Consider the following 11,899-nt stretch of genomic DNA (forward strand, 5'->3'; position numbering starts at 1 on the left):
ATAGGACTAATTAGATAGATGATCATTTGTCGCGGACAAGTCATGTTCTACCTCACCATGTCTCACAACATGGTGAGGTAGTAGCAAAAAAAAAAAAGCACTACGAACATTAAGATGGTTAATGTAGCGCTAGTTAGCTGGGTTATTAGTTTTTCGCTCACCTGCCACAGGTTGTCCTCTTCTGGGACAATTCCGCCATCGAGGAGGGGGTCCGGTGTGTGACATGTTCAGGAGTAGTTTCGGTGCAGTGAATCGCTGGTAAATAGTTAGCCTTTGGCTTGTTGCTCCCTCTCTGGGATCCCGGAAATCCCCGGTTGTCGTTCACCCAAGCACCGCGGATTCAGGGCCCTTCAGCTACTAATTCCGGAGTATCATCCAACAACTATATGCCCGGTCAATTTTTTTGACGGGCCGACAGGCAGGTATACGAAACATATGTTACTACGACCCTCGGCAGATCAGCATCCCAGAACCGGTTTTATCCTCTGAGTCTGTTTTCCTTTAATCCACTACAGTCACTAGCCAGCTAGCTTGGGCTAAACTAGCTAACCTTCTTCTTCTGGTTGTATATGTCTGTAGTTCAGGCGACTTCCTGCGTCCTACGGCCACCTGCGGGCATACACGAGAAAAGACACAAAACTATCAAACTGCCAAGCTTTTTGGATCATTCATCGGCATTATCTTCTTGAATACATTCTTAAAAAAAAAAAGGAACATTAATGTATGTTTTTCTTTTAGTAAACTGTTCTCCAAAGATTTTTTTTTAATTTATGCTTCACCTGTCTCCCTTATGAACCATCTACATTTGTTTGACCAGATACAATCCGTTTGAACCATTTAAGAATTTATAGATTATTGCTCCTGAAATAAAATTTATGATCATGCATTTGATTATGGCTGTGAGGAAACTGAACTTCTGTAGCCATTCTTGTCCCAATTTATAAAAAAAAAAAAGGGGGGGGACTATACTATCCAATTAACAAAACATTAATGCTACTCTGGCTTATGTATAGTCCATGTCACATACGTTGGCATGTGGTAAAAAAATAACTGCAATGAATAACAGCTTTATAGTCTCAAGCAAGTTTACTACTTTTTTAACAAGTGAAGATATCAGTGGTAACAAACAGGGAACAACAGAGAATCTTATAATACATAGCTCACATTATGTTTACAACAAAATATCAGTTCCCTTATTTACATTTACATACTCTCACAACACAAACTGGAGGAAATTATCATATAATACAAAGTGTACATGTACATATTTGTTACATTATTTCAGCCTCTCCTGCATTATCTTGGTGCCAATGTGATTACTCAGTAAAAAAAAAAAAAAAAACATGTCAACATAAAACAAAATTTTTTTTTGTTTACAGTGCTAATTGTTAAATTCCTTAACTCTTTTCATATGAAAAGCTGTGTCATATGAGGCATATACAGTTATCTCATTATTTCTATTTAAACCGGTAACTGATTTTAATGTCGGGGCTGATTGGTGTACATCAGGTTGACTTAATAAAGCTGCTACTACACACATTGTTTAGCCATAAATATTACATTGTTGTATCAATAAAGGATAAACAGTGGCAAAATGTGACACAAAACATTGCATTTTATTACCTGGGTGATGAAGTTTGATATAAGATTACAATCATTCTTTACGTTCATTCCACACTGGACACAGTGCCAATTAACACACCACAAAATAAGTCTTTGGAAAGAGGAGTTTTGGAAAGCTTTATTCAGAGCTGATATACTTACGCATGCTGACTCGTGGTTGTTATGCTTTCCTTTCCTTTGCTCTCACCGTCCCTGACCTTGTTCAAACATGTTCAAAGTGACATAAACAGTCACCGGTGCCGTCTTTTCTTGCTGTTTTACTGTAACGTGCTTACGTTGTTTACTTGTCACCGGGGCAGGGACTTCTACAGAACTCTGACTTCGATATGGGTTCAATGGGCTGTTCTCTGATGACAGTAACGCTGTGGATTCTTCGCAAGAACCCGGATGCCGTGTCTCTACAAGTTCGAGAGGTTTCTCGTTCTGTACATCAGGTGCGAGAGCTATGGCCGGGTCAGTGTATTCCTCCGTCTGGTCAATGGCTGGGTTGCCATTACAGCCTGTATCAAGTGGAGAGGTTGACGTTCTCTGAGGTCCCTCTGTGTAAACCCTGTCACAGAAGCTTTCAGGCGGACTACTGAATGCCTGGAAGGGGCATATCCCCTGTGGACATATCAACACATTCAGACACAGACACACATAGAAAGGAAGAACAAAAAGACATATGGTGTTGCCTTTAGAAAACTTAAGACAATTCAGTTGTTTTATCAGGAGATAAAACCTAGGATACAGAATCATGACATCTCAAGCCACATGTACAGGTTTTAAGTCTTATCAAAGACTTCATCCTGAGACGTCACTGATCAGCCGGAGAAAAGTGACCGAGGCGTTGGTAGCAATAAAATTGTATAAAGACATGGTTACTGACGGGGCAACAAGAGGCTTTGACAGTGAGTCGTTTCCTCATTACGTTTTCTGGGAATTATTATCAATATTGAACTTTTTTATTTACAAAAAAAAAAAAACATATAACATAACAAACAGAAATGCAATAGACGTGACAAACATTGAAAAGTCTGTCAAAACCAGGAGGCCTCTAAATAGGTGAAAGACAAAATAATGCAGACTAGAATTATTTAAGTTGGCCTGAATGTTTTTCAAATTTAAATATATTGAGTCTATAAAATAACTGACTACTTCTGGAAGTGTGGAGAAGCCACTTTTAATCCTAATGCTTTAGATCTTCGTGTTGGGAAATTTACAGTTTTCAATAGGGGCTGCAACTTACACTTATTTTCATTTTGGAATAATCTACCAATTATTTTCTCAAACCATTCATTGTTTTTTTTTCTGTAAAATGTCAGAAAAAGAGTGAAATAGGTCCATTATAATTTATCAGAGCCCAAGATGAAATGTTCAAATCGCTTGCTTTGCTCAAACAATAGTCCAGAGCCCATAGATATTCAGTTTCAACTGTGACTTTACTTTTTTGATGTCTGGTCAATATCTCCTGAAGGGGCAGTGGCCCAGTTGGTCATGGATAAAAATGACTTCAGTCTATTTATACTTTTCCATGACCCCCACCTGTATAAAGCAACGTCTACATATTTTCCTCGCTGACCAAAAGTATAATAGAACTTAATCGTCTCATCCCTCGGCCACTTTAATATGGATGTAATTCATTCCTCTTATTTCCCTCCTCACTGTATTCACCTTTTGATGACCTGGCGATGGCCACAGCGCCAGAGAGCTGAGGCTCGGGTCAGGCACCGGCTTCTCCCTGAATTTCTTCCATCTAAAAAGGGGGATTAATAACCATCATTAGGAAACAAACTTTAAGATTTCATGGTCATAATTTAAGGGTTAATCACACTGTGACCACAACATCTTGTACTATGTGCATTGTATTTTTGCTAACATGAAACCGCCTTTGGTTCAGAGTTTTAATCTGAAATCAAATCCTTATCATATCATGAGAGACACTAAGAGATTGAAACTTACTGAATAGCGCAGCACAATCCCAGAGAGAGCACAAGAATTATAACGATGCTTCCAGTGACACTGAGCGCTGTAATGAGCCTCGGATCTATCATAGAAAAAAATTAATGATGTTGAAATAGTTCCACAAAACTGTCTGAAATGTACGCAGGGTAATCTTCTTCTCATGGAGGGGAAAGGTATGAGGATTTATGTATTGGGCAACTGGCAGCTACTTAACAATTTATCACAGTTTTAAATGGAGATTTATGACAGATTATGACATCTGGGATATCAGATGTTGTCTGAGTGGGCAGCATGAGTAATAACATGATTAGGTTAGTGGGATGGATTTGATTAATCTTGCCGCCAGTAATATGACAGCAAAGTAAATCCTGTCAAGACGAAGGGAAGAACATGGTTTGGGAGAACTGAGCAGGGGCCAAAGACAGGGGCTGAGGAGCACTTGGAAACAGATGACATGTTGTCTCACTTAAAAGGAAGGCCGCTGCTGAGAGCATGTCCAACTGAAATGCCAAAGCACACATGCAGCACAAGTGTCTGTGCATCTGTTTGATTTATGGCAATTCACTGCCAACTGCCAAAGTTAACAATGTGGAAATAACGATGTGCAAAGCCAAAGTTAACTCTGCAAAGTGCTCCTAGGCTTATCCTGCATTACCTCACAAATCAACTCCTGAGGGTGGACGCATTTACGCACGCCCCTTCATGCAACTTCAGGCTTTTTGATTGTTCATTGATGAGCCATCATATCATGGTGCGCAGAAGTGGCGCGAGTGAAGTTGCTGCCATTATGGTTAATCTTCTCATTCTAGGTTGCAGTTTCTCAGGTGATTGTGCAATGGGTCGAAAGCCATGTCTGCAAGTCCCCAATTCAGTGTTTGAAAAAGTGCTTGGAGTACAACTGTCCACCTCTGTCAGAGCAGGACAGCACTATCAGGTGGTGGAGCACACTTGTTCGAACACATGTTCAGATCTTGACATTTTCACTGTCATGCTGTGTTGGTGTCACAGCAAAGGTGCAACTCTTGGCCTGTGCAACTCTATGTTTTCTACTGTTGCCACCTTGCCGCTAGTCAGCTGAGAAAAACAAGCAAGGTAATGACGGCTGCAGCTGTACTCATAGAAGTAGGAATAAGATGTGTAACATTGGCTCTGAAAACCAGAAATTTCCGCAGCCCTTTCAGTTTACTTACCAAATCTTTTGGTTTTAAAGAGCCTCTCACTGCTTTTGGTAGTTCCAGTATGAGCTGTGGCCTTGACGTAGACACTGTATTGGGTGTCTGGATTCAGATCTTTTAAAAAGATTTCCTGCTTCGTGCTATCTACAGTAACATCTAGAAGAAAACCATCACAGAAATAACATAAATGCATTGTTAAAGGAAATAAATATCTTAAATCCAAATGCAAACTTCGTACAGTTCTGTGACGGACTGAGCGTTGGTCCTCTCTGAGTACTGTAGAAGACTGTGTAGTTGACGACAGCACCACTGCATTCCTCCTGGGACTTGGTGTCCCAACTCACATAGGCACTTACGTCGTTAGCTTGAACACTGACGATAGTGACATTCCCTGGATCTGTAGAGACCACATTTTCAAATTTAGACTGGTAAAACATTTAAAAAAAAAATAAAAATAAAAAAAATTTAAGGTTCATTAAAAAAAAGTCTGAAGAATGACGTACCTCCTACTCTGGAGCAGGTCTGAAGGGCTTGTGTGCTATGACCTGTCTTGTCATTAAAGAGAGGAGTTACTGTGATATTGTATGGCTTCTTGTCCAGGATTTCTGCAAGAAAGGGAAGACTGGTCAGAAAATCTTTCACAGTGAAGTGACAAGTGACTGCTTAAACACATTAAGGCCATTAATCTAATTCTCCTTCTATCACCGGTCTTGCTCAGCTTTTTAGCCACACAATCACTGTCTCTCTATGGATGGTAATGTTGGTTCGACAGTCAGTCGGTCCACCACTTTGGTCCGGACTGAAATATCTTAAAAACTATTAAATGGAACACCATGAAATTCTGTACAGACAGTGATGGTCCCCAGAGGATGAAGCCTATTGACTTTATTGATCTCCTGATGTTCCGTTTGGCTCCATCGTCAGGTCCAAATTTGAAATGTCCCCCTACTTTGTATGACATTCCCATCTGCCTGAGTTGTATTTTGTGTTTAGTGCTAATTAGCTACTGGTAACATGCTAACACACTAAACTAAGATGGTGAACACGGTAATGATTATACCTGCACATGTAAGCATTGTCACCGTGAGCGTGTTAGTATACTGATGATAGCATTTAGCTCAAAGCAGTACTGTGCGAGAAAATAGCCTGATACCGCTGCTAGCATGGCTGTAGTCTCTTTGGCTTGCCCTTTTGCAGTGTTGGAAGAAGTGCTCAAATCCATTACTTAAGTAATCAGTAGAACAATGTAAAGATACTTTATTACAAGTAAAAGTCAGGCATTCAAAATTGTACTTAAGTTAAACTACAGTAGTATTATTAGCAAAATGTACCAAAAGTAAAAGTACTCGTCCAGCAAAAAAATAGTTCCTGTGACTGATATATTATATATTATTATACATGACATTATTCACTTGTTACTACTGATGCATCAATGCATAAGCAGCACTTCAATCCTGATCTGGTTAAAGTTATGTAGTCCAGTCAAATGTTTCCAAACCTAGCGTTCTGGCCCATCCTAAGGGTCACAAGATCAGTGTGGTCTTGAGATGATCAATGGGGAGGAAAAGAAGGAAAAACAAAGTTCTGCTACAAAAATTTGTGTTCATTTTTGTATTTTTTCAAATCTTTGCTTTTTTTGCTAAATATTCTGGCCTCAAACAGTTAGTTAAGTAAAACAATCTGAAAAGGTTTGGAAGGGAAATGTTTCTTCGGTGGAACTGAAATGTGACTGGGTGTTCCACACTGATCTTTTATAAGGGGTTACAAGCCAAAAAGATTGAAAACCCCTGGTTTAATCTGCAACAATGCATTGTATTTTACGTAAGCGTGTTAAATCTTTTTTCATAAAACCTTAATTTGAAAAGTAAATGGTACCTAAAGCTGTAAAATAAATGTAGGTTAATGGAGTAAAACTTACCTTTACTTCTGAAATGTAGAGAAGTAGATGTATAAAGTAGTATAAATGGAAATACTCAAGCAAAGTGCAGGTCAATTGAATTGTATTGAATTGAATTAGATGTACTTAGTTACTGTCTATCACTATTCCTTTAAAGAGATGAAAGAGAATCAAGCAGGAAAGCAAGACAACAGCCTGTAGCATATGTCATCTCTGTGAGAAGTGAGTCTCAGTTCTCGAAAACGCCACATTTTTAATGATAAGATCTTTCTAACGAATACATTACTGAGCATCCACCAGTGTATACATTATTTGCCACGCCTAGACGATGAGAGACACAAATTGATCCGGTGGTCAACCAAGTCAAGTCATAGCCGATAAGTCAGCGATGGGTTTGATGACTCACATTCTATCCACAAGGCTTGCTCATTCCACGTTTCCATGTTAGCGCCCATAAAGTATTCATCGAACATCCATCTCGCTATCTGACACCCATTTACCATTTTATTGTTGTCTAACCTACCAGACAGTGTTGCGTTATTGTATTTGCTCTCCTTCCAATAATACTGATTTCCATCGTGGGTCCAGTCGATCATGTAACCTCTGACGGGCTGAACAGGAGCCTTCCAGCTGACCAGAATAACACCTTTAGTGGTTGTAGTGTTGATTTCAGTAACTTGTGGGAGGCCTGCCAAGTGATATCAATTAAATAGAAGCAAAGTGATTGATACCATATTACTAACATGCATTAGGGCAAAGCATTGTTCAATAGCATTTAAAACTCACTCTCTCCAATGGCTGGAACATAAACAGAGTCCTCGGCAAGAAGGGCTTCATTATGGAAGACTGTGAGATTTATTCTGTGTGCATCTCCGTTCAGATCAACAGCACAGGTTGATCTGCTGCATAAAGTATCCGTATAATTGACTGCAGTAACATGTTCCTTGTAGGGGATCTTTTTGATCATATAGGTAAATGTTCCTTGGCATGTTGAAGGAATCTCCTGTGTAGACAGTTCAAAGCACTTAAGATCAAGAAGTAATGTAAGTAGCATGTCTCTTACAAAATGTCGGAGGTACAGTTGTAAAATTTAATTATGAGTTTCGAAATGAAGGAGGTGAATTTCAAAAATATATCACATAAGGGCAGCCTTGAGAGGCTTCCTTACCCTCCACATGGCACGAACTTCTCTGACTCCGTTTTTCTCCGGTTCGGCTACCTTTCTCCACAGGTGCAGATTGACATCATTCTCTGTTAAAATATGTTCAAACAGTCACACTGAAATTAGCACACAAAAGTACGTAAGTACTAAAGCCAAAAACAACAGGACATGACCACTGTTCATACCTGGAACAGCTTTGAGTTTTTTGGCACTCTACCAAGACTTCAAGCAAGTAACACAAGATTGTACATATCAAATCCCAACTTTTTAATTATTAATCATCAACTCAGTGAAAACCAATTATCTTTTATCACTTCTCTGGATTTCATCCTGGAGTGTGTGTGTGTGTGTGTGTGTGTGTGTGTGTGTGTGTGTGTGTGTGTGTGTGTGTGTGTGTGTGTGTGTCAAACACAGGCTTAACTATTGACTTTGAATCATCTGCAAAATAACATTCAAGTCCTAACCTGTCACTCAGAGTTGGATTTCAGAAGCTTATGCTGATGTCCATTCCCTCTCAGAACCAGCACTAATGTGTCTGAATTTCGATTTTTCACAATTTCCACACAAAATGTTGCAAATATATTTTTGGTGTGTACATCTGGGGAAAAGCCAATGTTAATTTGTACACAAAATAATTGTCCAGTGTACCAGATGCATATATACACATCAGTAGCAAAAATGGCTAAATCACAGTATATACAGACACATACAGACAATTTGTAGAGAGAGAGAGAGATGTTGGTTTTGCCTTTAATTTCATCACCTATTGATGGTTTTGGTTAATTGTTTATGAAAATTGAACTGAAATGTTGCCACAACACAACACAGAAGTTGGTATGAATACTAGCAGTCATACTGGTATGCGTCCTTTCCATAGTAATAAATAGTTGGTGGGTGTACTTCATGAAATGTTTAGTTTAGCTTAGTTTAGTTTAGTTTAGTTTACATTATCAATTCAAATGTAAGAGTCACAGCAACACAACAAACTATCTTTATTTATTTGTTAGGATCCCCGTTAGCTAGCACCGTACTGGCAGCTAGGTTTAATTTATGACAGATGTCTCCAAACATCAGCGAATGACATTTAAAGTCTCTGAATGAATACCTCTAACGGTTAAAAAAGAATCATAGTCTGTTGCCTTTACAACTATTAAGGAAAATAATAAGTAATTCATTCTCAATGGCTGGAAAAATACAGGTCCAGATTTTGCATAGTCGCATGCAGTTTTGAGCAAACATTGTTCTTACTATTTAGTTTGGTCAGAACCGTCTTCTCCTGGCTCCAGTCGCTCCAGGGGGCTTTGTCTAAAGCACAGCGGACTGAAACTCTGTAGTTACTGCATGATTCCACTTTTTGGATCACTCTCCCATTCTCTTTAGGGTTTAGAGTCTTACTGAGCAACTTCTAGAAAAAAAAAGAAAGGAAATATTTCTGTTAGAAGCATTTATTCAATTCCCGGGGAAGTCCCACAATGTCCAGGGCTGGAGAAATAATCTTTCAACAATCTTCAAAGTTGTACTAATTTAATAAGTCACATTTGAACGAACATTTCGTGCTTTGAAGGCCTGGCAAAGCGACCGGCACAATCATCAGCTGTTCTAGTTTTTATACCCTTTTATTTCCATTAGGAACGTGTTTGGCCAAGGCACGTTGTATTTAGTTAGAACATTCCGTTGCTACGGCGACCGCTACCGTCACAGTTCCATAGCAGTTACAGTTTGACTTTAACTGTCCACATCTACCATCTCGACAAATCTGCGGCCAAGCAAATGCTGACAGAGATCTTTTGATCTTATAGCTATTCTGTGACTGTTGTTTGTAATTTGAGATATAATTTTTTTTTTTTTTTTCTGTGACCATTTTAGAGCAAAACAAACTTGCCATTACACTAGGTCAGTTTCATCATGTCATACTAGCGTTCAAGTCAACATCTCCACATGCCATACTTGGTGGTTATGCTTGAAAACATGAATTCCCTTACAGGTGCCAGGGAAAAAAGTGTCTCTTACCGCTGGAGTTCCGTCACTGACAGTCTGGAGGAGAAAAGGCAAACAAAAATAGCCTCAATTAGTATTTGAAAAACAATTGTGGTTATTATCATTGAAATGGTGTTTTATTCTGTTTTCAGAGTTTCAAAGTTGCTTCCAGTAAACACTTCTGAGGCTAACTGCTGTCTTTGGGTGATCAAACGGGGACATACCTTGCTGTAATTGACCTGACAGTGACATTTTCTTAGGACAGCGGATCCTTTCCACTCAACCAACAGCTGATCCGACAAGACAGTTGTGTTTAACTTTGGAGGGATAATTTTCACTGAGGGAATATGATCATGGCAGCACATTAAAATGCAGCAATGTGCAATGTTGAAACACACAGAGATCATTAAGAAATGTAAATGTTTTCACAAAAAGTAGTTCATGTTACTTACATATGTTATAGGGGTCAAATTCACGAAGGTCAGAGTAAGATTCCCAAAAAGCAGTTTTAGCTCTCACAGTAACACGGATATTCATGGAGAGATGTATTTTATCAGATAAATGTATATCCTTGGATGTGCATGTATTTACATGTGAGTTGCAGATTTCAATCTGGGAAACGTGTAACGAAGAGACACTGAAAGAAATATATGTTGTATATTAAATACATGAATACACAAGAAAAAAAATGAATATTCCTACAATAAGTCTTACACAAATGAAAGAACACATAAATCCACTCACAGTACAGTGTAGTTTATTTTCAGTGAAGAGTTAATCTGATGCTCCCACTTGCATGTGAACAGTTGCGGTACACCTTCTATCGCCTGATTTTCATAATGCAAGATGCATGATATTTTTCTGGGTTTTGCTATGAAAAAAAGGGAAGTAACCATTATCACGCATTTCATCTTATTGCAGGTATCAACGGGCAGAATGTCAGAATACAAATACCAAAAATGCTTCTTACAGTAGGTTCTGATAGTGGTGCCTCCAAGGACTTGCTCAGTATCTGCACTGTGGCACTGCAATGTAGCGCTGTGCTGGGTGAAGTTCCTCAGTGACAATACTGTGTGTGAGGAGTTGATGGTGTGTGACAGGCTTCCATCGATGGGTCTGTTGTTCAGTGTCCAGAAGATTTTGCCACGGACACATGAAGTCTGACACACTATCTCGGTATCAGATCCCACTTCGATGTACTGATCTTTAGGGGCAACATTGCAGGTTTTCGCATGCTGACCTGCAGGAAATTATAATGTCGTTATACATTTCAAAATGTGAACAAACTCTTCCAGTTTTTCCTAATGATGTAACATGCCATTACATTAAAGGGATAGTTTGACATTGTAGGAGATACGCTTATTCACTGTCTTGCCAAGAGTTAGATGAGAAGATGGTTACCACTTTCATGTCCGTGGAAAATATGCAGCTGGAGCCAGCAGAAGTTTAGCTTAGCTTAGCATAAAGTCTGGAAACAAGATGAAACAGCTAGCTAGTCTGGCTCTGTCCAACAAGATCAAAATCCACCAACAAGCAAATCTTAAACTAACGAATTAATACATTGTATTTCCTTTGTCATGCTTAAACATTGGTTTCTATATGGATTTAACTATTTGTTTTTTTTACGGGGGTTTATGTGCCAGTGTTGTGTTTAAGTCTGTTTCCTCCTTGCCAATATGTTAGCCAGGCTAGCTCTTTCCCCGTTTCCAGTCTTTAAGCTAAACTAAGCTAATCTGCTACTGGCTGTAGCCTCATAAATACCCTACAGACATAAGAGTGGTATCAATCCTCTCATCTAACTCTAAGCAAAAAAAGCTAGTAAGTATATTTCCCAAAATGTTGAACTATTCCTCTAAGCCACATACTGTACATTACATCAGAAAAAGTAATATGAACTGGTGGAGTGATAGTCTACGGCTAAAAAGACAAATGTAGTCTCCACACTCTTATCACAGAAAAACATTTTTAAAAATGGCGTCTACATAAAATATAAAAAAAAAAAATTCTTCAAAACAATGGCAATTATCTCTTGCTTGTTTGAAAAAAATGAAAAGAAAAAAAAAAAAACGAGAAAAAAAAAACAGGATCAACCACAATAAGTCTTAAACCCCATACCTGCCA

The 11,899-nt window shown here is 38.8% G+C and overlaps 2 protein-coding genes across 2 annotated transcripts in view; both read right to left on the reverse strand.

Annotated features, from left to right (window-relative positions):
* The window catches only part of rngtt (RNA guanylyltransferase and 5'-phosphatase), an 86,615-nt gene extending 86,011 nt beyond the window's left edge, over positions 1-604 (reverse strand). The window contains exon 1 of the mRNA XM_040125873.1: positions 162-604. Within this exon, the coding sequence (XP_039981807.1) occupies positions 162-225 (64 nt within the window). The 5' untranslated portion in view covers positions 226-604. The remainder of the gene's footprint in view (positions 1-161) is intronic.
* A 456-nt stretch (positions 605-1,060) lies between these two features.
* LOC120789427 (interleukin-6 receptor subunit beta-like) overlaps positions 1,061-11,899 on the reverse strand; it is a 24,508-nt gene continuing 13,669 nt past the window's right edge. The window contains exons 2-16 of the mRNA XM_040126141.1: positions 10,749-11,018; positions 10,523-10,649; positions 10,231-10,415; positions 10,003-10,115; positions 9,812-9,835; positions 9,050-9,206; positions 7,808-7,890; positions 7,426-7,642; positions 7,163-7,327; positions 5,246-5,347; positions 4,981-5,139; positions 4,758-4,898; positions 3,565-3,649; positions 3,277-3,358; positions 1,061-2,226 (exon numbers count right to left, since the gene is read on the reverse strand). Of these exons, the coding sequence (XP_039982075.1) occupies positions 1,807-2,226; positions 3,277-3,358; positions 3,565-3,649; positions 4,758-4,898; positions 4,981-5,139; positions 5,246-5,347; positions 7,163-7,327; positions 7,426-7,642; positions 7,808-7,890; positions 9,050-9,206; positions 9,812-9,835; positions 10,003-10,115; positions 10,231-10,415; positions 10,523-10,649; positions 10,749-11,018 (2,330 nt within the window). The 3' untranslated portion in view covers positions 1,061-1,806. The remainder of the gene's footprint in view (positions 2,227-3,276; positions 3,359-3,564; positions 3,650-4,757; positions 4,899-4,980; positions 5,140-5,245; positions 5,348-7,162; positions 7,328-7,425; positions 7,643-7,807; positions 7,891-9,049; positions 9,207-9,811; positions 9,836-10,002; positions 10,116-10,230; positions 10,416-10,522; positions 10,650-10,748; positions 11,019-11,899) is intronic.

The sequence above is a fragment of the Xiphias gladius genome, chromosome 4 (assembly GCF_016859285.1).
Source record: "Xiphias gladius isolate SHS-SW01 ecotype Sanya breed wild chromosome 4, ASM1685928v1, whole genome shotgun sequence".
Classification (NCBI taxonomy): domain Eukaryota; kingdom Metazoa; phylum Chordata; class Actinopteri; order Istiophoriformes; family Xiphiidae; genus Xiphias; species Xiphias gladius.